The 27,518-nt window shown below is 42.6% G+C and overlaps 1 protein-coding gene and 3 non-coding genes across 21 annotated transcripts; all 4 read left to right on the top strand.

The window, feature by feature from the left end:
* Positions 1-3: 3 nt before the first annotated feature.
* Positions 4-27,518, top strand: TEX14 (testis expressed 14, intercellular bridge forming factor). 18 transcript variants are annotated; one of them, XM_090122532.1, is made up of 33 exons: positions 5-130; positions 390-441; positions 536-629; positions 6,199-6,313; positions 6,557-6,722; positions 6,991-7,127; positions 7,568-7,649; positions 8,043-8,173; positions 8,564-8,677; positions 9,053-9,176; positions 9,503-9,681; positions 10,013-10,164; positions 10,951-11,141; positions 11,352-11,502; positions 11,840-12,804; positions 13,370-13,476; positions 13,912-13,991; positions 14,552-14,818; positions 15,349-15,449; positions 15,756-15,875; positions 16,550-16,592; positions 17,236-17,326; positions 18,644-18,706; positions 19,774-19,901; positions 20,058-20,248; positions 21,005-21,116; positions 21,561-21,632; positions 22,464-22,541; positions 23,962-24,079; positions 24,281-24,391; positions 25,360-25,469; positions 26,240-26,303; positions 26,515-27,518. In XM_090122532.1, exons 4-33 carry the CDS (start codon positions 6,225-6,227, stop codon positions 26,549-26,551), a joined length of 4,374 nt encoding a protein of 1,457 aa, XP_089978658.1. In that variant the 5' UTR covers positions 5-130; positions 390-441; positions 536-629; positions 6,199-6,224; the 3' UTR covers positions 26,552-27,518. The 18 variants fall into 18 exon arrangements, 15 of the variants coding, with proteins under 15 accessions (XP_089978650.1, XP_089978656.1, XP_089978654.1 ...); XM_090122533.1 differs by having other exon boundaries at positions 6-130; positions 390-629; positions 11,840-12,282; positions 12,565-12,804; XM_090122524.1 differs by having other exon boundaries at positions 4-130; positions 390-629; positions 13,421-13,476.
* Positions 1,587-1,799, top strand: LOC149915319 (small nucleolar RNA U3). The gene has a single exon (XR_016459291.1). It is a non-coding gene; the product is annotated as a small nucleolar RNA U3 (small nucleolar RNA).
* On the top strand, positions 2,869-3,081 carry LOC116241222 (small nucleolar RNA U3). The gene has a single exon (XR_004169469.2). It is a non-coding gene; the product is annotated as a small nucleolar RNA U3 (small nucleolar RNA).
* On the top strand, positions 5,547-5,759 carry LOC116228247 (small nucleolar RNA U3). Its single transcript, XR_004166729.1, has one exon. It is a non-coding gene; the product is annotated as a small nucleolar RNA U3 (small nucleolar RNA).

The following is a 27,518-nucleotide window of genomic DNA, read 5'->3' as shown; positions in this document are numbered from 1 at the left end:
GATGGGAAGGAATAGGGGGGCGGCGAGAGAAGTGTCTGCGCACGCGCGGGTTGTGGAGGCGCGAGGCGCGTGGGCACGTGACCGGGGCTGCGGCCGTTGGGCGGTGGTGGCGCGAGGCCGTGAGGGAGCGGTGAGGAGGGGCGGGTTTGGTGGCCGTGCGGACGGGAATGGATCAAAGAGCGGCGGTGCCGAGCTAGCCATGAGCCAGAAGCGATGCCGGCTCTGTTCCGTGTTAGCTCGGATGCCTACGCGGCTCTCTGGGTGGCCCGGTGGCCTCCTGTGCCATCTGCTCTTAGCAAGGCTCTGCCCGAGCTCGCAGGCCGCGCTCAGGCGGCTCGGAGCAGCCAGCAGCCGCACCGTGCTGATGGCCGTTCTCTCTGTGTTGGCAGGGCTTTCAGCCGCTGCTGACAGCTTCACCTCCTGAAGTTCTTGAAGCCTGAGGTAACCTGGAGCCGTGGCACTGCGCAGCCTGCCCTCGTGCTGAAGGAGGAGGATGGCTCACGTGCTGCCTCTGCCCATTCCCTGCCCTGTGCAGCTCGGGAGTTTGAAAGGAGATTCGCTGGAAGCTCAGCTGCACGAGTGTGTCCGGCAGGGGAACTGCGGGAAGGTGAAGAAGCTGCTGAAGAAAGGTAAAAACTCGCTTAGAAAGGGCCTTGCAGAAAAGCTCTGCTTTGAACCGCGTGCTCACATCTGTGTTTAAAGGGGAAAAAAAATACGTAGAATCAGAATGCTGTCCATCAATTCAGTTTTCTTGCGGAGATGCGTTTACAAAAACTGTTACATTTGTGCCTTCTTGGCAAATGGCACTAATTAATAAAATGTGCTTTTGGCTGTAAGGCTTACAGGACCTCAGGCGCAAGTGGTGGAGGTTCTGTAAAACTAAATTCTGGAGATATGCTTTAGGAATGTGCAGAGGGGATCTTAAGTTTTCAGCAGGGCGGTTAAAGTGTGGGTTTAGATATTGGTGTTTTTAATGGGAGGAATGGCACAAATGAACCCTGGTAGTTGGTGCAGTTGTTAAGTAGAAATGTGCCTAAATCCGTGATTCAGAGAGCAGAAAGTGCTGAAGACAGCAACGGAAGGGAAGCAGCATGTATAACACAGGGAGCTTTGGACGTAATATTCTCTAGAGATGGAAGAAATATGACTGTGAAGATTAATTGTAGGCTTGAAGGTAGGTTTTCCTAACTATTACTGGACACTTAAATCTCACGCTCTGATCTCTGAGTGTGACTCCATAGCACGACCGCCTGGCTGTGCTGTCGAGAGCTGCGGGCGCCGCTCCCCGTCGCGTCCGTCTGTGCGAAGCCGCCCTCCAGCAGGGGGCGGTGTCCCCGCCCCTTCCTGAGAGCGGCGCTTCTGATTGGTCGGCCGGGGCGGAACATGCAGATGAGGGCGCGTGTCCGATCTGCAGCGCCGCGCTTTTGGGGTTCCCGCACCGGGGCCGGGGGGCGGCGTGAGCGCGGGTGTGTGCGGGGGGGGGCGGTGCGGGGCCTGGGGAGGGAGTGGGGCTTGGGGGCAGCGGTGTCCGTGAGCTGCAGGGCGGTGCGCAGCGATGGGGTGCGCGGCGTGGAGAGCGGTGAGTTAGGACTATACTTTCAGGGATCATTTCTGTAGTTGGTAACTAGAGGAGTGTGATCGAAAGTGTCCGGCGTCACAAACCACGAGGAGGAGCAGCGTGTTCTCTCCTGAGCGTGAAGCGGGCGTGCGGTGCTGCTTGTGCAGGAGCCGCTCGTCATTGATGACCGTTCCCGTCCCACGTGTTGGGTCTGGGAGGGAGAGAACACAGGCTGAGTGGTTTGTGCCTTATTAAAGGTTTAGAAAAGCAGAGCGACTTGTGGGTGCTGTAAAATGTAGGAGGCAGTAGCTGGTCTGTCTTGTCCCATGCCACAGGGTGTGCGTGCTGTGCTGCAGATACTGCCGAGCTCGGGAAAGCTGTGCAATTGTAGGGCCGCTGCGGGGCTGCTTTGCTGCTCTTCAGAGGGACGGGAGGAACGCGCTGGGGTTTGGCAGCGCCTGGTGGCTGTTCCCGGTCTTGCAACGCTGCCCTGGAAGTGAGGCAGATGTTGGGGCCGGGTACGTTACCCGCTGGCACAGGAGGGTTTGGGCAGAATCACGCAATCACAGAATTGTTGGGGTTTGAAGAGACCTCTGGAGGTCCCCCAATGCAAACCCCGTAAAGCACGTTCCCTGGAGGAAAAGCACAGGAAAGCATCCACGTGGGTTTTGAATACCTGCAGTAAAGGAAACTCCAGCGTCTCTCTGGGCAGCCTGCTGCAGTGTTCCGACACTCTCAAAGCGTTCCCGTTTGTGCCCACTGACCCTTGTCCGGTTGCTGGGCACCAGAGAAAAGAGCCTGGCCTCATCCACTTGTGTCCTGCCCACTGTATATTTATAAGCATTGATCAGATCCCTGCTCAGTCTTCTCCAGGGCTCTCAGCCGCTATTTATCAGCGCGATGCTGCAGGTCCCGGTCATTTTCTGTAGCTCTCCTGGATTTTATCCAGCATTTTCACGGCTTTGGATCCGTGGTACCGCAGGCAGTGCGGGTGGCGCCGCGCCTGCGCGCAGAGCTCGAGCCGCGCTGCGGGCCGAGTGCGGGACGGTGTCCCCGCCCCTTCCTGAGTGCGGCGCTTCTGATTGGTCGGCCGGGGCGGAACATGCAGATGAGGGCGCGTGTCCGATCTGCAGCGCCGCGCTTTTGGGGTTCCCGCACCGGGGCCGGGGGGCGGCGTGAGCGCGGGTGTGTGCGGGGGGGGGGGGGGCGGTGCGGGGCCTGGGGCGGGAGTGGGGCTCGGTGCGAGCGGTGACCGTGAGCTGCAGGGCGGTGCGCGGCGATGGGGTGCGCGGCGTGGAGAGCGGTGAGTTAGGACTATACTTTCAGGGATCATTTCTGTAGTTGGTAACTAGAGGAGTGTGATCGAAAGTGTCCGGCGTCACAAACCACGAGGAGGAGCAGCGTGTTCTCTCCTGAGCGTGAAGCGGGCGTGCGGTGCTGCTTGTGCAGGAGCCGCTCGTCATTGATGACCGTTCCCGTCCCACGTGTTGGGTCTGGGAGGGAGAGAACACAGGCTGAGTGGTTTGTGCCTTAATTAAACGTTCTAAAAATAGGTTGAAATGTAACTGTGAATGGTAACAGTGCTGAGAATGCTGCTTGGTTTCTGGATAGAGCTCGCAGTCCTGTTGTGCAGCCCGGGACCCGGAGCAGCTTTTGGGGCCGGATGTGTCTCCACTGGTGTAGAAGGGTTGGGGCAGAAGCTGCTCGCTGTCAGCGCAGCCCCCACTCACAGCTGTCTCCGGTCCCCCTTGCCGAGTATTCAGGTGTGGGAGGCTTCGTGCTCGCGGGTTCTTGCCCTGATGGGGGATTTAAACCATCCGGATATCTCCTGGATAGACCACACGGCAAGTTGCAAGAGGTCTAGGAGGCTCCTGGAATGTGTTGATGATAACTTTCTGGTCCAAGTGTTGGACAGACCAATTAGAGGTGAAGCATTGCTGGACCTGCTGCTCACCAATGTGGAGAAAATCATTAATGGTGTTAAGGTTGGGGGCAGCCTGGCTTGCAGTGACCACGCTCTGGTCGAGTTTGTGATCTCAAAGGATGTGGGCCTGGTGAAGAGTGGCGTCAGGACCCTGAACTTTGGGAGAGCAAACTTTAAGCTGTTCAATGGACTGTTGGCCGAGATCCCCTGGGATGCTGTCTTTAAAAACAAAAATGCTGAGGAGAGCTGGTTACTCTGCAAGGATGCCTTCCTGAGAACGCAAGAACTCTCCGTCCCTCTCAACAAGAAAGCAGGCAGAGGAGGTAGGAAGCTGGTGTGGCTCGGTAAAGACCTGCTGTGAGTGCTGAGTGCGAAGAAAGGTGCGTACAAGCTCTGGAAACAAGGGCATGCCACCTGGGAAGAATACAGGGATGCCATCCGGACTTGCAGATGTGGGATCAGAAAGCCAAGGCACAGGCGGAACTGCACTTGGTGAGGGACGTGAAAAACAACAGGAAGACTTTCTACAGGTACATTGGCCAGAAGAGACAGGCCAAAGCGAGTGTACCTCCTTTGGTAAATGTAAAAGAACTGGCTTCAACGGACGGAGAGAAGGCTGAGGTACTGAATGAGTTCTTTGCCTCGGTCTTCACTCGATGGATAAGAAACTGGTTGAAAGGCTGCAGACAGAGGGTGGTCATCAATGGCTCCATGTCCAGGTAACGAGCGGCGTCCCTCAGGGATCTGTTGTGGGACCGGTGCTCTGTAACATCTTTATCAATGACATCGATGATAGAATTGAGTGCACCCTCAGCAAGTTTGCTGACGACACCAAGCTGAGTGGTGTGGTTGACACGGTTGAAGGAAGGGATGCCATTCAGAGGGACCTCGAGGTTAGAAAGGTAGGCCCGGGTGAACCTGATGAGGTTCAACACGGCAAAGTGCAGAGTTTTGCACTTGGGCCGGAGGAATTCCAGGCATCCCTACAGACTGGAAGGAGCGGTCCTTGAGAGCAGCCCTGTGGAGAAGGACCTGGGGGTCTTAATAGATGAAAAACTTAATATGAGCCAGCAGTGTGCCCTTGCAGCTCAGAAGGCAAATGGTATCCTGGGCTGCATCAAAAGAGGGGTGACCAGCAGGGGCAGGGAGGTGATTGTTCCCCTCTACTCTGCTCTTGTGAGGCCCCATCTGGAGTACTGTGTCCAAGTGTGGAGCCCCCAGTACAAGGCAGGGAGCTGTTGGAGAGGATCCAGAGGAGGCCATGAAGATGATCAGGGGACTGGAGCACCTCCCCTACGAGGACAGGCTGAGGGAGCTGGGCTTGTTCAGCCTGGAGAAAAGAAGGCTGTGGGATGACCTCATTGCAGCCTTTCAGTACCTAAAGGGAGCCTACAGAGGGGAGGGGAATCAACTCTTTGAAAGGGTAGATAACAGCAGGACGAGGGGAAATGGTTTCAAGTTGAGGGAGGGGAGATTTAGGTTGGACGTCAGGGGGAAATTCTTTACAGAGAGAGTGGTGAGGTGCTGGAACAGCTGCCCAGAGAGGCTGTGGATGCCCCATCCCTGGAGGTGTTCAAGGCCAGGTTGGATGGGGCCCTGGGCAGCCTGGTCTGGTATTAAATGAGGAGGTTGGTGGCCCTGCATGTGGCAGGGGGTTGGAGATTCATGATCCTTGAGGTCCTTCCCAACCCTGGCCATTCTGTGAGGCAGAGCCGAGAGCAGTTCCGGGTCCGCTGGCGCTCGGACGGCGCAGCCGGAGCTGCACTCAGCAGGCGATATTGCGCATGCGCGGAGCCTAGGACCCGCCCCCTTCCTTAGAGCTGTGCGTCTGATTGGTAGTTCGGGACGGAATATGCAGATGAGGGGGACGTGTCTTAGCAGGGTTCTTTGGCTGCGTTTTCGGGGTTCCGTAGCGGGGTTGGGAGTCACTGGCGGCGGGAGCGCGGGTGTGTGCGGGGGGGCGGTGCGGGGCCTGGGGCGGGAGTGGGGCTCGGTGCGAGCGGTGACCGTGAGCTGCAGGGCGGTGCGCGGCGATGCGGTGCGCGGCGTGGAGAGCGGTGAGTTAGGACTATACTTTCAGGGATCATTTCTGTAGTTGGTAACTAGAGGAGTGTGATCGAAAGTGTCCGGCGTCACAAACCACGAGGAGGAGCAGCGTGTTCTCTCCTGAGCGTGAAGCGGGCGTGCGGTGCTGCTTGTGCAGGAGCCGCTCGTCATTGATGACCGTTCCCGTCCCACGTGTTGGGTCTGGGAGGGAGAGAACACAGGCTGAGTGGTTTGTGCCTTATTGGAAGTTTGAAAAGCAGCTTTTAAACTTATTTCTGAGGGTGTTATTGTTATAGCTGTATTGATTTATTCTGCTACGTAATCATAACAAATCCATTAAAGGTGGCAGAACACTCTTCTTTCTGTATTTTCCTCTAGAAGAATTCACTTCTTTTAATCAGTGGAGCGTTGTGCTGTTAATTGTGCAAACCTGTGCTGTTGCTTTGCTTCTGTCATTTGTACTTGATTCGTATAGAAACACTGCGTCAGCCACGGGTGGTGTGTATAGAAAGTTACAAGGAAGATTGCTTATACCATCTTAGCTTTCCAATCTATATCGTTACATTTCTTATTCCCGGTATCTCAGCAGGAACGTGGCAGTCACCTTCCCTTCCCTTTTCTTTCTTTTAGGAGAGAAAAACACTCCCAGTCATCTCTGATTTCCTTGCAGGTACTTTTGTTGATGCTGTAAATTCCATGGGCCAGACCTCTCTTTTCACTGCTGCATTGTTAGGCCTTGGTAGAATAGTGGATGTGCTGTTGGATTATGGCTCAGACCCTAACCAGTTAAGTGCACAAATATTTCTTTCTATTTAAATTGAAACTAGTAGTTAATGTGTTAGAGTTTTCAGTCTATGTTATGCAAAGCTCCTCAAAGGTAAGCAGGTGCTTAATTTTCCTTGTGTCATGGTACACGTTACTGCTTTGCTATACATGAACACTACAGGTATGCAGCTTTTTTTCCTCAGGCTCAGCTGTTTGGTTGTGGTAGGGGTTGGCTGTAACATTTCTGCTTTAATGCTCCCCAGTCGCTGTTATGATGGAAGCACTCCGGTCCATGCAGCAGCTTTCTCAGGAAATCAGTGGGTTCTTAGCAAGTTACTGGATGAAGGAGGTGATCTGAGAGTGCACGATGAAAATGGGAAAAATCCACAGTACTGGGCTATGTCAGCTGGAAAAGAAAGCAGTGCTCAGGTAGGTGTTTGTTGAAGTGTATATACATTGAGTATGTGCTGGGTATGGTTCACATCTTAAAGTGGAGAAATCCAGTAACTTTTTTTTTTTAAATTTTCATAACAGCATTTTGAAGTCCTAATGATTGAGATTAAAGTCAGGTTTTGCTGAGGCCCTGTCTGTGCCTGTAACTTGTTAGGACCATCACATGTACTTGTAAGAGAGGAGAATGACAGCTCCTTGTTTTTGAAGTTCTGAAGTAACCTTTTCCCTTCCCTTCCCCACCCAGATGCTGGAATTCATACAGCGTTGTACATTCCACATGCAGGCTGCCATTCAGAATTTTCCCTGTGATCCACTGAGGAAGATTTGCTCATCAAAAGCACTGATTTCCAGTCCATCCAGGTTTGGTGGCCTTGTTCAAGGGTAAGAAAATATTCTCATGCATCGAGGAATTGACTTTCTTGGATTCTTACCTCCATGTTATCTTAAAAGGAGCTTATTTCTTGACCTCGTTGGCCACTGTAAATCTTTTAGAGGTGTGTTTCCAACCACTCATGAGCTTTTATGTCAGATATTAGGAAAAATGCATACTTGTGAAGAAAACGTGGTGCAGGGTGTCTATATGTATGCATTACTGGCCACCTTGCTTTAAACAAATGCCTCTCATAACAGTCTGTGTTTTTTTTTTAGGGTTTTAATTACTTGCACAATAGTTTGGGATTTCAGCCTTTTCATTACACTTGCTGTGTAATGCATGCACCAGGCATGATGTTTGAAATCCATGACTGCTGCCTTGTTTCTGTGCCCTATCTTTGCCTTGGCATATTAGTTACTCCTCTTGTTTATATGTTTTTGTTGCTTAGAAATGCTGACAGTCCTCTGGGTAGATTTCTGAAAGGTGGAGTTAATGCAGCCAAGAACATCTATAGCTTTGGTTTTGGGAAGGTAAGATGCTATGGATAATGTTTTTCTAATGTTATTAGTACAGTTTTCCTATTTTTTTTTTTTTTTTTTTAGTTGTGTGTTCTTCACAAGAATGCCCTTTGGGGAAAAAGCTGTGGAAATCCCAGCTATTCAGACCTCTATTAATGAGCCCTACTGGAGGAGGCTGATTTAGAAGAAACAATAAAACCTTTGCCGTGACTGTTTCTGCTTTCCTAATTTCAACTTCACCAGAAAGTTAAGCTTTTCACTAGATACCTTAAGATTTTATTGCAGTGCTTTGGCTAACATTCCCATTGCAGCGATTGCTTCAAAGTTTTTGCTGAGATTTGGCAGATGTGATACCTCTGGAATTCTTGCATGTTCCTTTTGGTTTATGTGCTGGTGTTGTTTCAGTTCTATCTTGCAGGCAGTGGGCATCTGGGCTATTTGGCATCTCTCCCTATTATTGGGGAAAAAGAAGTGGTTCAGGCAGATGATGAACCGACGTTTTCTTACCGTGTTGGGCCATGCATGACCATGACAAAGTGAGTGGCATCAAAGGGACTTCAGTCCCTCTTCATGTGCAGCTGTTGCTATAAAGTAGCAAATTGTCAAACAGGTGCTTTGTTCGGATTGGTTTTGTTGTGTGTTCTATACTCTTCCAGTACTTCCTGTCACAACTTTATTTTGCAGTCTGGTTGTCTATAGACTCCTTTGGTTGCTTTTGTCCCTTCCAGCACATAGGTGGTTATTCACTGATACAGTAATAGCAATAAAACACTGATGTGTTATTGTCTGGATGATCAAAATAAGGGTGTTGTTACTAACATCAGGACTCCTACAAAGTCTTACAGGGGTCTCTGTAAGTAGTACTTTAAGATGGGGGAAAAAAAACTTCTGTAAAGAGCATATTGCAGATACTCTTATCCTTGTAGCTTGATGTGGGGGAGCAGCAGAGTGACAGTGAAGGAACTCAGCTTTCAGCCCCATCAGAACTGTAGTAAGCTACGCTTAGCTGATCTTCTCATTGCAGAGCAGCAACACAGTAGGTAAGAGACAATGAATGTGCCGTGGCTGTCAGTGCTCCTGGGGTCTGTGAGTGGGAGAAAGTGTGATTAACCTCAAGCAGACTGTCAGGTTGCATTTCTGATTTCTCTCCAAATGAGAAATACAGTTGTTTTTTCTTCTATCTCTTCCTACTCTGTTTTCTCCCCTATGTATAAAACAGAAAAAAGTGATATTCCCTTCTCATACAAATGCTTCACTGCATGTTTCATTCATAGCTTGCTTAGATTTCTCTAGAAGCAGCAGTTTGTCTGTGCAGATGATAAGTTGGAAGTATATATGTAGTATTGTTAAAAAGACCCAGAAGGGCAGGATTTTGATCTCAAATTCACTATAACTTATTTCCTTTCCCTTTGCAGTAAACTCCGTCATCCCCATCTGCTGCAGTTGATGTCTGTTTGTCTGTCCAATGATTTGGAGAAAACCCGTTTGGTGTACGAGAGGGTCAACTTTGGTTCTTTGTACAGCATCCTGCATGAAAGGGTAATTGGAATACTTTTGAAACAATACTTATTTGAATGTTTGAATACAAAGAGCTAAGATACTGTAGGGACTGCAGCTAAAGACAGAAGAGTCGAAGAGCTGATTGTGCTACAGGGTGAATTTTGACATAGTCACCCCCCTAATGTGTTAGTATAGTTTGGTACCCAGAACTTGCACGTTATTCAGCAGGTGCACTTCCTGTTGTTTTTACTACAGTATGTTTCATTTTGCTTTCTTCGCCTCCTAATGTACAACAATGGTTTCTCACTGCATCAGGCTTTGAAGACCTGCAGTGCAAAATCAGTAATTGTGTGGGTTTTTTTCAGCGTACAGAATTCCCAGTGCTGCGCATGGAGACAATTCTGCATGTACTTCTTCAAATCAATGATGCTTTACGTTTTCTGCACTCCCGTGGATTTATCCACCGTACAATTACCTCCTATGCTATTCAGATTGTTTCTTCTGGTGAAGCAAAGCTATGCAACATGGAATACATGATAGAGAGGTAGAGAATTGCCTTACTATGGAAACATAAAGACAAAGTTAGTGCTAAATTCTGCTGATTAGTAGATATCTAGTCATCAAGAAGGACATTCTTCTGCCTCTGAATCAGGCAAAAGAGTTACAGGAGAAAAACATTTAAAATTTTTGGGTTAACTAGCTTATACTTACATACATTTTTTCCTTCTTTCCTGTAGTGCAATCGGATTAGGAAGGAAGTCTAAGATCAGTTAGACTTCACTGAGAGTAAAATTGGCAATAAACAAGATTTTCCAATGGAAATATGCAGAAAGGAGCAAAAATACTTCTTAACTTCTTTCTCTCCTTTCATGTAGCAAGGATGGTGGAGAACACAGTGATCTGACACGTATTCCTGTGCCAGCCCAGCTGTATAAATGGTGCTCTCCTGAAGTAATCCTTGAAAAGAATGTCACGGTGAAATCGGATATTTATAGTTTCTGCACAGTAATGCAAGAAGCCTTGACAGGTATGTGTGTAGGCTTAGGCTTTTGTCAGCACAGTAGCTCACTGAATGTTTTCAGAGCAGGCTGTTTATTTTTCCTGTAATGCAGTGTTGCTGCATTAAAACCTTGCAGTTATTGCACATACAGAGCTAAGGTGGGGAAGGAACCCTCCTGACAAAAAGCAGATGTTGATGACAATGGCAGGGACTGCTGGAGACTTGTAAAGTGTATTGAAAAACTTTAAACTGCTTAACTGAAGAATGAGATTAATGGTAGGTATTACAGAGATAAAATCTTGTTGTGTGGTGTTTTGCTGCTGTTTATCATCTTCATGCAAGGACAGTGGAGCATTCAGTTAATTATTTGCAATATGTAAGATGAGTCTGTATAGCCTTTCTCCTTTTCATCATTAAGAAAACGTTTAGGAAAACTTCTGTTATATGTTGACTTCAACCATTTTTACAGTGAAGTATAATAAGCAATTATCCTGAAAATTAAACCTAGAAGATGAGCTGTTTGGGAATGAGCAATACAGAGCGTGGGTTACTGTGTGACTGTCCTGTGCACAGCTCCCTATATGGGTCTATGTTTGACTAAGATAGAGAGGATATGCTAGACTGGATTGAGTGCTGTTCTTATTATAGTGAAATATAGTAATTTTACAAACAGTAATTATATTTTTATAGTTTTAATTATAAATTACAGGACATGTAGGCAGTAATAATTCTTTGTTTCCGATTCTTCTCCCCCTCTCTCCATTAGCATTAAGATACAACTTATGATGTGAAGTGTCTGCTTATGTATTGCAGAGACCCTTCCCTGGAAAGGTATTGAAGACTCAGTAATTAAACAGCTCATAATTTCAGGACAGCAGTTGGAAGCAGATGTCAGACTTCCTGTACCCTACTATGACATTGTAAAGTCAGGGCTAGAATCTAAGCAGAAGAACCGCTCCATGAACCTTCAGGATATTCAGTACATACTGAAAAATGATTTAAAGGTAACTTGTGAATCTTGTGGTTTTTGAATGGCAGTTTTATGTCCATTCAGATTCAAGTTGTTCTGCTTAACTCTATGTGGAAGGCTTTTTTGTGTAAAACCTGAACATTGAGTATCTTTCTTTGATGATGGAGACAAACCACTTTAAAACAGAAGATAGTCACTGAACTTTCAAATATAGGAGTCTTTAATGGTCTTTCTTGTCTTTCAGGACTTGACTAAGTCTCAGAGTTCTCATGCTGATGAAATGGCAAAAGCTCAGAGGCCTGCTGTTTTTGCAGATATAAACATCTGTTTGTCATCAACTTTCAGCTACCAGAAGAGAACACTGGAATTGAATGAAAAAGGGATAACAGAGGCTGGTAAGTTTCTTTTAGCAAGGTGTCATGTGTCCTTCACTTAGTGTGTTCCCCAGTTCATGAAGATCTGATGTAAATAATTAAAATGTGAGCATCTGGAGATTTTATGACATAGTTTGAAAAAAAGAAAGCATTTAGACTTGAATTCTAGCTAATAATTAATGTAAACTCAAGACTGTTTGTCTGGTTAATAATTGAAGTTCAGGCACACTGCTTTCAACAGAGGTGTTAAGTGTTGCTAATGTAATCTCTCAAAGGTGTTGATTCCTTAAAAGTACAAAAGTATTGTGTCTGATGGGCATCTGGAGGAATAGCTAAACACTAACATCATATTTTCCAGACAGTTCTGCTGTCCCAAAGTACCCTATTTTTCCTGAAGAGAATAATGCTTTAGTGGACCTTGAGGCACCCACCAGTCTGCAGCTAGTTGCACAGGAAAACAGTCACGATGCAGCTTCTGAAACCCAGATGACCTGCAGTGTGAGTGATGTGGATGACAGCCTCTGTAGCTTTGAAATGAATGAAGTCTTTGCCAGTTGTCCTGACTTTGATGAAGACTTCCTGGAAGAAGGAGCAGAATTAAATCGAACACTGAAGGATAAAAAAAGACAGCAAAAGAAAAAAGATGAGAATGTCCCTGGAGACCTGTTCTTGTCCCCTGGGATGTACTGTGAGGAAAAGCCAGTTTATGAGGAAGGCAGCATTTCAGAGTCAGTTGCGGAGTGCACTACAGAAGAGGAGGAAGGGAAAAGTGAGGCCTCTGACCTAAACATGCTGGCACAGGTGAGAGGAGATGCTGGCAGGAGGAGTACTCTGTCTTCAAATGAACATCACCTCAGTAAATGTGTCCTTAATTTAAAGATTGTTCAGAGCATGTTGCAGCAGGCAGCAGAGTCCCTGTGCAGAACAGAGGAAAAACTGGACAAATTAGAGGCAGCTGAAAAGCAGAGGAAGCTTCTGCAGGGAATTTGGACAAATCAGCTTTCTAAGCAAGTTTTTTGTGACAGACCCTGTAACAGATCTGATGATATTTATCAAAATATCAATAACCCTTTTTTATGGAAGGCTGTAGGTCCGCCATCAAGTGACTACATTCCACCTCTGGTGACATGCCAGTCACAAGGAGCTCTGCGTGGAGATGGTTTCCAGATTGTTTCAAACACGACAGAGGAAACGTTGGCAATTCAGAATGAAAAGTGGAAACGCTTTCATCAGAGGAGTAAGAGTGAAAATGAGGACAACCAGCATGATCTCAGCTTCAGTGAGGTGAAAAGCCTTGATGATCAAGTGGACCTAGACCACGAGGTAAACATGGAGCATTTATCACTTTCCTGTTCTTTAGCAGGTTTATGGTGAAGGGATGTAGTTATGAATGGTGCTCAAGAAGAGGGAAGAGTCAAAATATATATGTGTAACAGTGGCTGAGGAGGGAATAAAATCTTGTGATAAAATGGGGAAAGTGCAGGGCCTTTTTTTTTTTTTGTATGTTTTTATTTAAGGAGATAAGAGCTGTCACTTCATAAAGACTTCTAGATCATTTTCATTATTTAAAATTAACAGTTGATATGCTTAGCAAAACAAGAAAGAGAAATTTGTGTTGTCTGCTGTGGGACTAATCTTGGGTCATTTAAGTGTATTCATTGCCATAGGAACCAGATGTTGTGACAGTTTGTCTACATATGTAAAACCTGGTATAAATCCAGAGAAGAGTTTTTGCTAGGCTAAAGGCTGGAGTTGCCATCCTTTCAGCAAAGAAAAACATAGGGAAAGAAGTTTGTCTTGTCCAGTTCTTAGTATGTCATAGACAGCTCAGCTAGTAATTAACTGAGAGCCCAGTGTGCTGAATCATGGCTTGTTGGACTCATTTCAGCATTTACTCCCACGTGTATCTGTTAGATGCAAAAAAAAGTTCAACTTTCAGATTCAGAGAGGGAGTGACTCACATTCTGCAGCAAGTGGAAGCAAAGAAGAGAGGTGGTGAGTTTTGATCATATTCACAAAAAATTAATTGTAGTAGATTCATCTTGCTACAACCACTGTCAAAAGCAGATACATCCAGGATTGAAGATAGCATTGGATGGTTTTTTTTCTTCCCAGTAAGCCAAAAGCCATCTGTCCAATTAGGTCTCTTCTGTGACTCACTGTCAGCTGCAGAACTGACAAAGTAACTACTGCAACTGGACACTTACTTCTAAAAGTGGTGTTCAGACAAATTGCAAATGGTTTGCTCATGGAGGTCAGTCTTCTGAAAGTGTGACTGTGCTTAAGGAGAGCAGTCTAATAATGAAGTTAGTAAGGGTTCCTCTCTGCACACAGCCTCATTCAGTTCTCGGTAGAAACACCACAGCTTTGACAGATGTAGGACTAGGCCCTACCTTACAAAAAACTGTCCTGTCTCATGATTTGTTACAGGTGCTATCCAAAACCAGCACCTGAAATTTGCAGCACAAAAATAAACAAGGAGAGAAGGATGTTGCAGCCAGAATGGAGAAGTAAGTAAATCAGTGTTAACTCAGCATTAATGGTAGCAAATTTCAATGTAGTGGAGTGCGTTAAAACTTAATACATTTTTGTCACCTAAGAAAGGTCTGTCAGCCTTGATTGCTGTAGCTCTGTTAGGCTATTTTTGGAGAAAAAAGCAAATGAGTAGAATCCTGTGTCTTGCACATTCAAGATATGGAGTAATCACAACCACACTAAGACAGTTTGACTATAAAGCTCAAAGAGTATCTGTCTCTTTTTAGAAGGATGTGAGGGTAGGAGACCATGACTTCAGAATGAGCAGCACAGCAACGACCAGTGGATGGCAGTACAGAATGGATAATAGAAAATGCAAACTAACTGAAATTGTTCATAAAAAAAGGCTTATCTGTATGATTTATGCAGATTGTAAACTTAAATAGAAGGAAGCTTCCAGCTCTTTTCATTATAAAGGAACACACAGGCTGTAACTTCAGCATTCTCAAGTATGCAGAACACAAAGAAACACAGGGAAAGGTTTCAGAATCCAGATTGTGTTTTGTGAGCTGGTAACTTTGTTCTTTTTGTGTAGCTGAAGTAAGGCAAATGGCTAGAAAAGTGGCCTCAGGACAACTAGAACTGATTGCTCCATATCTAGCCAGTGATTGTACATCTGAAAGTGAAGTGGAGAGTATAAAGGAAGCATTTCAACATGTCACTAGTAGAGTCCAAAAAGATCGAGACCAACGAGGATATGGATGGCATACAGGTGACAGTGCTGAGCCTTGGGATGTGGGCTGTGAGGATGGATCTGAATCTGAGGAGAGTGATCTGGAGTCTATATTCAGAAGTTCTGGAGGTAAGGCTGAAAAAATTTTTTTGTCTCTATCTCCCAGCAGATTTCAGCTTCTGTGATTTTTGTTAGAATAATTGGCCGCTTCTCTTCCAGAGTCCTTCCCCAAAAGCAAAGTTAGTGGCTCAGTTGTTGCTGAATGTGGGCTAAACTGAATATTACACGTTAATAGATGGATGAAATCTCCACTGAGCTTGAAGACCATTCATGATAATTGATCACCACTTACCAGCATGTGAGAGCTAAAGTTTTCAAATTCATGAATATGCTCTCACTCTTGTTTCTTTCTAATCCAAAACTGGATTGCTACCAGTTTTCTACCTTACCAGCAGAAGTAGTGGACAGTTCTTTTATAATGGTTATGGATAAAGGAATTAGGGAAACTTTGCCTGCTTTGATTAATAATGTGTTTTAACTTATTTCTTTGTTTTTTTCTTTTTTTCTTTTTTTTTTGAGACACTGTGATTTTATTCCATCAAACCACTCATTTCCTATTTTTTTTGCCTTAATAATCATATTCTATTCTGACATCCTAGGGGGAAGTTGCCAGTCACCATCACAAGATGAACAGGCAGAATCTGGACTACCTATTCATAAGAATTCAGTCGTTTTTCAACAAATTGAGACTGTCTCTAGGGTATGTATAAAGGTTTAAGAAATCTGGTTGCTGCTAGTTACAGTTTAGAACAGTCTCTTCACATTACTCACCAAACTACTGAGGCAGCCATCTTTTGAGTTGTGATCTGACCAGCAGTCATCTCAACTTTTTTTTTTCTTTCCTCTTCTATGAACTGTCAGAGTAATACGAAGAGTAGGAACTAAGTTGAAACAGAGAATGATCAAATCATGTATCACTGTATTTGATGCAGTTTAACACTATGGACTAAAATGTTTACTCAACAGAGGGTGGAGACAGCATCTTAAATGCTAGTGTCTTTCACAGGGGCGTTCAAGAGAATTACCTTGTTCCTTTAATTCATATCCCAGTGAGTCTGAAGAATTCTTGACTCCAGATTCTGATTATTTCCTTCCTCCTGCTGTTCAGGAAAGCTCAGAACTAAAGGTAAAAGACACAAACATAACAGGAATTAAGTCCGTGTCAGGAACATTGGACGTAAGTTGAATTGCATGTGATTTTATTATGCTCCCATTTAATTTGAAGAAGAGCTGTAGAAAATGTGAGAGTAAGTTTTTGTCATCTTCTGAAGGAATATCTACAAATTGAAATCTATCTAAAAATAAGAAAATTCTGACCCTACTCCTTTAGAAACAAGCAAAAAAAAAAAAAAAGCAAACACCCAAACTCTCAAATCAAGAGGGACATGTTCACTTTATTTGATTTCCCAGTGAACATATTACCTGTGGAGCCCTAAAATTACTCTCTTGTTGAGAAAAGTTTGAGGCTGCTGGTAATGTCAACCTTTCCTTCTCAGCTCTGTAAGCCATAGTATTCAAGAGTCTTAAAACAATCTTCATTCAATTCTTGAAATTTTGAAACTTAAACAGTCTACTAATTCCAATCCTTGCTGTATGCTGATGAGCTCTTGAAAAGCTCTCTCCATGCTGCTTATTGTGAATATCATCCTGTGTGAGTTGTCCTACTTGTTGCAGTTTACCAGTGAGAAATTGCATTTGTTTCCTTTTGCGTTTGCTCCCTGCTCTAGACCTCAAATCCTGGAGGCAAATTAGCAGGCACTCATGTTTTATTCTTGTTTTGTTTTGTTTTGTTTTTTACAGAAACAGATGCCTGAGGATGCAGGATCAGGTATTCAGGTATCAGGTAAATTTGCTCTTCTGAAGTTGGGGAGACCAAATCTTGTTGCGCTCACGTTTTTTGTCAGCAGCATTCCTGTTAAAAGGCTGAAGCTTGGGGTCACTTGGCATCTCTTTGTTACACTGAGAACTGATTTTGGAAGATGAAATTTGGACACTGCAATCACTGAAATATCACTTAATGCAATGATTATGTTCTTGCTGTTTGATGAAGCAAGCGAGCAAATCCTACTCCTTTATACCTTAAGGCTAAGTTTAATGTTTTCATGCAACTTGCTGTGGCGCTGGGAATTAGAGTTGTATTTACACATTAATATTATTAAAAGCATCTTGAGCATAAAAGCTTTAAGAGCTGACATTCTGTGTGCAGAGTAATGTAATGATCGTTGTTGTTTCTCTAGTCTGCTGCTTGTCTTAGCTCAAATGTGTAAATGTTGTGATATTCCCCAGTGCTTTAGTGGTTGACTGTCTGGCAGCTGTGGTATGTTTATGAAAATGCATCTTTAAAACACATTTGTCTCTTGACAACAACAAAGGTCAGAAGAGCTAAAAAATTTAATAAAGTTGCAATTTCCTGTTCAATGAGTTGTGTCACTTTCCTTTGTACTTGCAAAACCCAATAACAGGGAACATTTGTTATTTGTATTCAGGAGGAAAAATATTACTCTGCGGCACAGCAGCACAGAACTCTGGCAATAACACACGAGGAGTGAATCAGCTTATCCATATGCCTGTAGCCAGGTAGACAGACTTATTTTCATAGTTACTCCAAGCATAAATAGTTATAAAGTATGCTCTCATAACTAAATCTGCTTAAATATCTAATATTCAAATAAGGTGCCAGTGGTGTTTTTAATCATCACCTACACAACATAGTTCATTGCCAAAAAAAAAAAGGGCTTTCATGAGTCTCTTGGGGTTTTGTTTTTTCACCATGTTCACTATATTTCTTTTGTTTGTTTCCTTCAATAAGCAGTAAAATAAGAGAAATAAATCACATATATAACAATTTCTTTTACACTCATACAGTATATCAGTTTTAAACAGAGCAAAGATAATTCACATTATGGCTTCTATCATCTGTTTTGATTTTGTTCTGCTGTGGTTTCAGAGCTCAAGTGGCATGGAGATCATGCCTTTTTCCCTTCTCTGGGAAGAGTGGTGCAAGTACACTCACGGCATCTTTCCTGCAGATAACATTAGCCTGTGCTGGGGAACTTGCAGACTCACTTGTCAAGCACTGAGGTTTTTTTAATCCATTATTTTTGTAAGTTTTGTGTTCTAGTAGTAAGCAGAAATGTCTGCCAGAATCACCACTCTGTGCTGCAAAGAGTACTGTCCTTTAAAAAGAAACAGTCTTCTCCCTGAATGTCTTTCAGCAGTGGTTTTTGGGCTTCTTAAAAGCCTGTAGCCTCCTTGTGGTAGTCAGCTTGCTTTGTGTTCCCCCAGTTAGCAGCTGCTCTGGAGTGGGAGTGACACTGTCTGTCAGTATTTGTACTCTCTCCTCTCCACTGGAGGAAATGAATTACCAGTGTCAAAGGTTGAAGGTAGGTAGCAAGAATATAAATATTTGGCCTAAAGGCAAAAAGTAATGTTCCCTGTTGCAGTGTCACTTAGGAACTGAGCTGTGGCTGTCAGGACGCAGAGGCCTTTTGCTCTCTAGCCATTAGACTAAAGCCTCTTTGACCTTCAATGGGATTGTTACAGTTTGAGAGAACAGATAACAATGTTGACTAATCAAATGAAGATAAAGCAGTGTAGTGATGTATATTTACAGATGTGTATTTAGCTTTCGGTCTGTTTCGAAAGCAATACATGCTGTGTAGGTTTTTTTTCTCTATACTGGATACAGTGTGCTGAAAATAATTTTTTCCTAACTCTCTCTCTCTCCAATTTCTAAAGTTTTGAGCAAAAAGTTTGTATGAACTGCAGTCTACCTCAGAGTGAAGATCATCCTCTAAACTTCTCGAGAGAAGAAACAAAACACATTTATTTTCACAATTTTTCTGAGAAGATGAGTGACAGTGACCTTCCCTGCTTTCTCTTCCCTTATTCCAGTGTTGAAGCAGCACAAGAAATGATATCAAGGGAGCCACAGGAAGACTCCAAAGAAAAAGACACGTAAGAGCCACAGATTTGCTCTATGCTGAAGCTGCTGCAAGTTGGCTGTTAGCACTGTGAAAGTTCAGTGTTGATGTGAAACAGGAAGATATGACAAACTGAAGCTGAGAGTTGGAAAACTGGGATGTTGAAAGAAGTTGGGAGATGGTTATAAAAGGGCCATCGCGTAGTTGTCCTTAGCTTAGTTCAGAATACTTTCATGTTTATGAGTAATTAAATTAGTGTAACAAGTAATTAACCCAGTGTAATTTGTGTGTGCCTCTTTTATGTTAGCGTTGTGATTCCTTGCTTCTTCCATGCATGTTATGCAGAAGAAATAAAATCACTTTGAAGAGTGGATTGTTAGGCTGTAGTTAAATAAATTGCATTACAGAAATAGTATTGTGATTTATCTTCTTAGGAAAAATTTACAAACCAAGTTTGTGACTCAACTATTGAAGTTACATTCTTTTTACAGAAAATGGAAATTTGCATAGCAATCACTGATAACAGTGAATTCATGATCATGTAAAGATTCTGTGAGGACAATATAACATAAACCAGGGTATATCTTATGTAATTCCAGTCCAACAGCAAATCAGGAGTTTTTGTTACTTGAGTGTCCATCACTTCCTGTGCAGAACCCGAGCAGTTTCAGCTAATCTGAATAATTATTTTACAGACTCCTAAGATCTTACATTATTCTTAATGATTCTTTATTTGTTTGTGAAATGTTGAGGTTTTCATTTGACTTTGGAGACAGTTTTTTTCCTAGTGGTTCACAGTTGAAGCTGTTGTCCTTTCTGGAGGCAGTTTCCTGAGCTTTCTTTTATAAGAGAGTTATTAAAATGAAATTCTGTAAAGAAGGGGAAGGCTAATAATTAACCTTTTCAGTGATCTTGCAGACAGAAGATGATGATCTTTAGTCTTTGAATTCTGTGTGAAGTTGTCAAAGCAATTGTCTTCTGGAAAAGTGGATAAGACTGAACAAAAGTAAAATGTAAAGAACATGAAAGTAGCAGAATTTAGTGATTTACAAGTAAAAGAACTGGCTATTCTAACTGTCAGAACATTTTTCAATGCTTCAGATCAATGACAGATATTCAGGATTTGTCAAGTATTCCCTGTGAGGAAGAGCACTACTACAAGGATATAAACTGTAAAACGCCCGGAGTGAGTCATGTACCCCCAAGTGTCAGCACTCCAATCAGTTCAGGTAACTGCAGGGAGGAAAGGAGGGAGGACAAATTGCTTGAGTGTTTTATGCCAAGTAGAAACTGTTTATGCAAATCAGAGAAACTCCACTCATGTAGTACCAATGCAGAAATGTTTTTTCTGTTTTGCTATTACTTTTTTTTTTAAAAAATTCTAGAGGAAAAAATTCCATTAGCCTTTGAGAAACACAGATGCTGCCATGAAGTAGTTTTGGATTCTTCCTCGTGCATTTGTCAAGAGGTTTCCTCTGCAGTGTCCAGGACATTCACCACAGCCTATGAAGAGGAAAGGAGCACTGAAGTTCTCTCTGCCTTTCCAGGCGTTTGCTCTCCTGGATTGAATGAGCCTGTAAGTCCAGGAAATTGAATTGCACTTAACTCAGTGCAAATATTGACCAGCATCAAAGTGGCCTTGCCTGGTGATAAAGAATTGCTGCTTTTCTTTCCAGTTTCCTGTATGTTTTTCATGTGTGATGGTTCTTATTTAGTGATGAAGTTGTCATTTAAATATTAAATTAGAATTTGTTCAACCAGAACTGTAGCAACTGCATTCAGTGTCATCAGGTCAGCTCTGTGTTTTTAGGCTTGCATAGAAAACTGTTGAAATTCATTAAGCCCATTAGCAGCTCAGTACGCCTTTGATTGGTTTTAGAGACAGTTGATGGTGTTGCTGCTTTGCCTAAAATTTTCTTTTAGGATCCAAGTGCCTGAAGTACCTGCTTCCATTTTGAAGTCTGTGAAGATTTGCCTTTGATTACAAATCTTTGATTTTTAGGGGGTTCTTTTGGTAAATGGATGTATGTGGCTTTAATAATTAAAGATTCAAAACAGAATGAGAAAATAGAAGTTGTCAGATCTGTCCTTCTAGAGAACTGCTGTCCAACTGTCCATACAGAATGTCAAACTAAATGAAGATTGTGTAGCTGACAGTATCTTAATGACCATCAAAAAGATGAGTAAAAAACAGCCTAAGCAAAATTTCTGACACATCTGGCTTACCTGAATGCTTCCTGTTTTCTCATCTTCTGAACAAACTGGAAAGCTTATTTAGAAATTTAAGAGCTTGTTTAATGTCTTAACTCATTTTTGACTTGATATGTTAAAGGTGGTAATGGGGGAACAGCAGTTCTTCAGTTTGCCTTGCATTCTGTATGATCTTACACAGGGTGGATTGTCAGTTGTTGCTTCATCCTCTAGAAGCACCAGGAAGGCACCTGGTAAGTCTCTCAACCCACCCCCAGCCCAAATAGAGTGATCAGTAAATGGATAAACACATTTGAAAAAGAATTTTGTAGATTTTTTTTTCTGGGCATTTCTTTTTGTAAGAGTAACTAATTGTGTGCTCAATTGTGTATTGCTAGTGATGGTGACATTAGAAATTGTGCATTTGCACTTGCAGGCTAGGAACGCTGACCTTTAATCTGACCTTTTATTGGCTTAAAATTAGCAGTGCAGAATTGAGAACTGTATGTGCAAGTCTAGCTCCGAATACTTCTTCCATTTTGGTGATACTTAAAGATATTTGATAAAATGTGAATGAGCCAGGCTCATGAGGTTTGAGAAATGAAATATGTCAGCAAGATGCTGTCGTAGTCTGAGTTTATATCACAGTTATTAAGAATTAATCACTGCTAATTAACTTTTTTTTCCCCCCATCTCAGCGCTCGCTCAGGCACCTATCCACCTCCCAGATGAGCTCCCTGCACCAGCCCAAGAGCTTCTGGATGAAATTGGTAAGAGACACTTCACCCAAAATGATACAAGATGCACCAGCTGCATTTTAAAGCCAAGGACAGTACTTCAGTACACAATCAGGATTTTTCCTAAATCATTCTCTACTAAAATACACGAGAGCTTCCAAATCAGTTGCAGTCAGGTCATCATAAGAATGGGAAGTTAGGCATCAACAGCTTAAACAAACGTCAGTTATTTAAGTTTGTCCTTGAAGCTTCTGCATCTCACATAATGGTTAGTTGCTGTTGCTGACAGCAGCTTGCTCGTTGAGTACAGATGTAATTAAGCACTGGAACAAATTTTGCGTAGACTGAAGTTTTCAAAGGTGTCATGAAGCTGTGCATGTTCATTAAAACCAAGGCAGACTAGGTAGCTGCATCCCTTAGGTATTTTTGCAGAACTTAGTCTCAGTGATTTACATTTATTTTTGTAGTCACATATTTTTATGGCGTTGTCTGGAGATGCACTGAAAGAGGGTTTTTTGGTGTAAATTACAGAAAAGAGAATTTCACTGATTTTTTTTTTTTTTCAGCCATAAATTCTTCCTAAACAAACACAAGACATAAGGATAATTAAATGTGCATAGATCCTATGCTATTTTGGAAAGGAGGCACCCAGACAATTCTAATCTTTTTATTTCCTCATTCAGCAGAACAGGAACATGTAGAGGCTGTCATCAAGTAAATAAATAATGGTCAAAGACAATTTACAAGATAAACACATGAACGAATTATTATAATTTGTGTAGAAATTTAATCTATGTTTGGGTGGATGAAGTCAAGTGGTATGTCAGATTGTTTAGAAGTAAGGAAATGTGCTGTTTCTAACAGAGTGTTTAAAGCAGCAAGATTCCATTGCTCAAGACTTTGTGGATGAGGGATTGCATGACTGCAGAGTGCAAAAAAATGGTTAGTAGGAGTCCTAACATGAATATTATGGGTTAAAAAATAGCTTTGACATTACTGCAGAACTACTTGAATACTTGTCATGGTGTAACCAGCTTTTAAAATTATTTTCTTAATCGTGGTTGTTTTGGAAAATCCATCAGAAACTTGAGAGGATCTTACTCAGTAGGATCATATTGGCTGTTTTCACAAACAGTGCCTCCTCCATCAGTGTTCAGTGGCTTTTTCTGTGCATTCACCTCTTAAGTTTTGATACGGGAGGCTTGAGATCTGAACTATCCAAATGAATCTGCTTTTGTTGTGTCACAGTAATGTATGCTGTGTTCAAATGTAAGTGATGAAATACACAAAGGTATAGGTGGTGTGCAGCTGATGTAAGATGTTCCACTGAAAGCAGCCAGTGCACACTAACTGCTTATGCTCCTGATTCACCATAATGAAATAATGCCTGTGATCTTATGGCATAAGAAAATAGCATCTGTTGGGATAATCAGTGCCATGTTTCCTGTTCTGTTACAAAGGTACCAAAGATAGTGGTGTATGTTACTTTTGAAACTGTGTATCGTAGTAAGTGGGAATCATTTTTAGACTTTCAGGAAAATGTCAGAAAACCTAAGTCTTTATAAACTGTGCATTTGTTTCCAATGAGTCAGAAAGTGAAGGGTTTTTAGAAGAAAAATAAAAGAAAAAAAATGACAGAACACGAGTTGGCTGAATGTTATGGTCACTTGAGAATTGTAGTGGTACTTGTTTGTGTTATCCTACAGCTTTGTTAGATCTGCTCTCATTTAAAACTGTTACCCAGAGGGTAGAAGCTACTGTGACTTTATTCATAGGAGTATCCCGTTTTTAGGTGGCAAAGAATTGCTTCAAATCTTCAATCACGGTGGTTTTGTTGTATTTGCATAAAGTACAGCTATTTCAGACTCCATTTTTGTGACAGCCTACTGCTTCCTGCTTATCGTAGCTTAGCAGAAGGTGGCTGAATATATTCACATGCTGTAGAGAACAGAACTTAGCGAGATAAGTCTGGGGAGTTGAGAATATCATTGGATTTTGCTAAATAGGGTAACAAAGCTAACATCCACAGGTTTTCTTTTGATTTTTCTTCCGTATCTGGGATTGTAAGGGGTAAGATTAAAGATTAATTTCCACATGCATTTTTCATTTAAGTATGAGGCAAAATGTTCACTCTTGCGAATCTAAAAATTGTGCTGCAGTAAAATACTTGTATACATCTTGCTATTGGCCACCTATTGCTGTAAATAATTCAGATTTTCTTAGTTGGTAAAAGATCAGATGGCTGAGGAAAGAGTAACTCAACAGCAGACAACTGCATGTTTCCTGAGCACAGTAAATAAAGCCACAGTTTATTTACTATCTTCCTTTCATACCTTTGACTTTAAAATCTTTCTGTGGACAGATTGTGATCAAATTAAAATGGAAGGCATAGAAGCAAAAGAAGAAATTGAGATAAGCAAGAAGTGTGATTGTGCTGTGTGGACTGTGGAGACATTTAATCTAGCAGAGGAAACAGAAAGGTATGGAAAACACAAGGATGATAACAGCATATATCATTTTGAATTACAAAGGTTTAGAATAATGGGTCCAGGACACCATAACAAGATCCAGTGCTTGTAGTAAATCAGCTGTTGTAAGAACTGTGATCATTTTGACTGTTTTGTTTGAAAATGTGTAGTATTAAATATGGCAGCATGCATTTAAACTCTTCTGTTCAACAGGGCTCACTCTACTCTTGATGATGCCTTAGAAAGAGTTCTCTGTGCTGCTTCTCCAGATGAGCAAATTGAAGAACAGCAGCAAGATGAGGAAATTCAGGGATCTGCTCTTGGGTTAGCTGATAACTGCTACTTTATTCACTTTGTTTATGTTCTGTGTTCAGACCTATGATGGACTTGTCAGAAAATGGGCTGTTGCTCTTTAGGCAATAATGCATCAAGGAAGTCTGCTTGGAGGCATCCATCAGAACTTTCAGTACTAAACTGAGAGAGAAAAAAGTATTTTGTTAAGAGAATTTCCTATAGATAGAAAGCAACCATTTCCAATTGGCCTGGAAAGCAGTGCATCATCTTCATAGAAATTGGAGAAAATTTATCAGATTAGTAGATAATTTTTTTTTTCCTAAGGTGGTGAGAGGAATGCATGTGAAGAGAATAGAATCATGAAAGCTCTCTAGGGAGAAAGACGACCAAAACACTTTAAAGAGTTTGGGAAGGCCAAACTGCCTTGGCAGTATAGGAAGAAATGAAGAAAATGGCAAACACCATATCTGTATCACTTTAAGAACTCAAACATGAGAGATTTAAACTCAGCAGCTCCACAGTAAATGCCAGTGAGTGATCATAAGTCATTCCTAACATATATCTTACTAAGGAACACAAGATAGTCTACTGTTCAGCATCAGGATTTATTTATTTTTAAGGCAAATCTCATGATAACCAGGAGAATCTCGCTGATAGGGCAGTGTGATTGCTGCAGTCTGTGTTTTCATATTTATATACATATATATATATCTGTATTCATAAATGGCTCTATCCAAAGCCCATTCACACTCACAGTCAAACCACATTTGTGTAATGCATGCAAGGAATCATTGGAGTCTGCTTATGAATGTAAAGGTAAGGCACACCTGCAGATTTAGTGGGAAGAGATTGTGTTAAGGTCGGGTCAGATGCCCATTAGCCCAGGGCAAAAATAAAAAAGCATCTTATATTTCCAGTGGCTTTTATTCTAGTACTCTGTATTCATCCTCTCTAAAAGAAAATACAAAAAAATGATATGTAAATCTCTGTCATTTAAGGGCTGCGAGCCTGAGAGATCCACGAGGTGTTGGAAGGAAGAAGGGAGTAGAGGAAGGTGGAGCCAGGGCACGAAGCAATGAGGCAGATGGCTGTGCTGAGAGTTCAGAAGGTCCTCATCATCTGTAAAGCTTCTGGGTGCTGTACTGCACAGTATCTCATTTATGATGTTCTTAGCACTGAATTTGTCAAGCATGCACAGTGTTGTGTTTTGCTTTTCCTCATTTTTTCCGTCTGGGTATTGCTTCTACCCCATGGTTTTGAAAGAGAGGAAGCTGCTGCAGACTTGATCTCTCCAGAGATGCTTAGAAACTTTTGTTTTTTAAATCAGTTTAGACTGACAGTGCTCTGGAATGCTTGCAGAGAGTATGTTTCATAGTGAGAGTGCAGTTTCCTCTACTGACTTCTACTGAAGGACAGTTCACATTACTGCACCTGTGTCCCATTTTGTCCTTGGCCTCTCTGGCTTAGGCACCTAAAGGCTTCACACTGTGAGCACTTTGGTCTGTTACCACCCTCATTTGGTGTGTACCTGTGTGGCATGTGCTAATGCCATCAGATCCCTAAAACAGCTGCCTCTCAGTCTAGTCTCTCCAGGCTTTCCTCTAATAGAAACTGGAAGCAGGGAGGAAGGCTCAAATGAAAGGGCTTTCTCTATTCTGTGTCAGAAGTGAAGTCATTTTACACAGTTGGCAGCTAAGGTATCTTTCTGCAAACAGGTTTCTGATTGCAGGTGAAACTGAATGGGTCTAGCCAAAAGAATCTGCAGTGCTGATGAAACCAGAGCTTTCTCTCTGAAGTGGTGTGACTGTGTGTGGTTTTGGTTTTGAGCTGAATTTAAATGTGCTTTTTAAATTTAATTATCTATTTTTATTTTTTAAGGCAAGCACTCTGAAGTCCAGAAATTCCGCTTACGGAAGCAGCAGTCCTCAACTTCTCCATTCAGGTGAGCACCTCTATGACTTAAATTGAGCTTTCACAGAAATTTGTGTGTCCTCTGGCCCTGTGAGATACATCCTTGTTTTCCATGCCCAGGAGGCAGGAGGGGTGCAGTATGAAGTCCCATTCTCTTCCACACTTGGTCTGATACAAGGAAGAAAAAAAAAAAACACAACTGTGTAACTTCTCTCAACTGTGTCTTCCTTTTTTTCCTACAGGGTAATTGTTTTGGATCAGAACGGTTCTCCTACGTGATTAGAATGGATAGTGAATACATCTTAATACATCAGCTGCTTACTGCTGCTGGTACAGTATTCAGCCTATGAACTGCAGCCCTTTTTTGGTCACAAAGACTTCTGATGCTCAGACTTTTTATCTGCAGCAGCAAGTACTGAAAAAAAGCGTAGTGCTTTACTTCGTAGTGCATTTTATACTGTTCTTTGCCACTGTTTCATATCAGTTATACTGCAAAGCTGATCTGTGTTCTGAATAGAGCAACCTCAGTAAGCTGCCTGTTTGTTTTTCCGTATGCACACTTTCATAAGCAAAATAATTTTTTTGCTCTTTTGCATTACACAGTTTTCAGCGTTACAGACAAAATGACAGTAATTCTGTGAACTGCTGTTACTGCTCAGACTCATCTAATTTTTCCTTGCTGGAGTGTGGAGTGCTGTGTTGCAGCCCACGTGGTGTATGTTTTTCTTTGCTCGTTAAATTTAACAAGGGTAATTTCTTGTTTTCTCTTCTCTTAGTGCTTTTGTGATCTAGTGTTGAACTGATTTGACTGATAAAGGGAATTAATTGCTGTGCAGAAAGTTAATGAGAAAAAAGCAGTGTTCTTTCAAAGATGCAACTGCACCAATATTTTCCCTGTCAGCATTCAACAAGAATATTGAAAAGTTAGCATTACTGAGATAGCTGTTGTTTAATTAAACCACACTTCTGTGGTCCAGAAAAGGTCCCTGGGAAGTAACTGACTTTTGGATCAGCTTTTGATGGGCACAGTGAGTTCATGTTTAACTGTTCTTGTGATTAACACTGTCCAGGTGCAGGATGTGCAAGGGTTGTCCTTATCTCTATTGAACACAGTGCAATTCTATGGGCATTCTTACAGTTTTGTGTGCCATGTGTTTCTGTTCCATCCTTGATCAAGGAGGGAAATTTTGCCTATCTGTGACTGTTAATTTGGTTTAACGATACTAATAAAAATGTCTAAGCTTAA

The sequence above is a fragment of the Phasianus colchicus genome, chromosome 21, assembly GCF_987193195.1.
Source record: "Phasianus colchicus chromosome 21, bPhaCol1.hap1.1, whole genome shotgun sequence".
NCBI classification, from domain to species: domain Eukaryota; kingdom Metazoa; phylum Chordata; class Aves; order Galliformes; family Phasianidae; genus Phasianus; species Phasianus colchicus.
Note: the sequence above shows the minus strand (reverse complement) of the source record. Positions and strands in the feature narration are given on the sequence as shown.

Bases quoted from the DNA above. Each gene is read 5' to 3' on its own strand.
- TEX14 (XM_090122521.1), top strand. From the start codon at position 494: ATGGCTCACGTGCTGCCTCTGCCCATTCCCTGCCCTGTGCAGCTCGGG. The intron at 7,128-7,567 runs GTAAGAAAATAT...TTTGTTGCTTAG, and splicing joins TTTGGTGGCCTTGTTCAAGG to AAATGCTGACAGTCCTCTGG. The intron at 9,682-10,012 runs GTAGAGAATTGC...CCTTTCATGTAG, and splicing joins ATGGAATACATGATAGAGAG to CAAGGATGGTGGAGAACACA.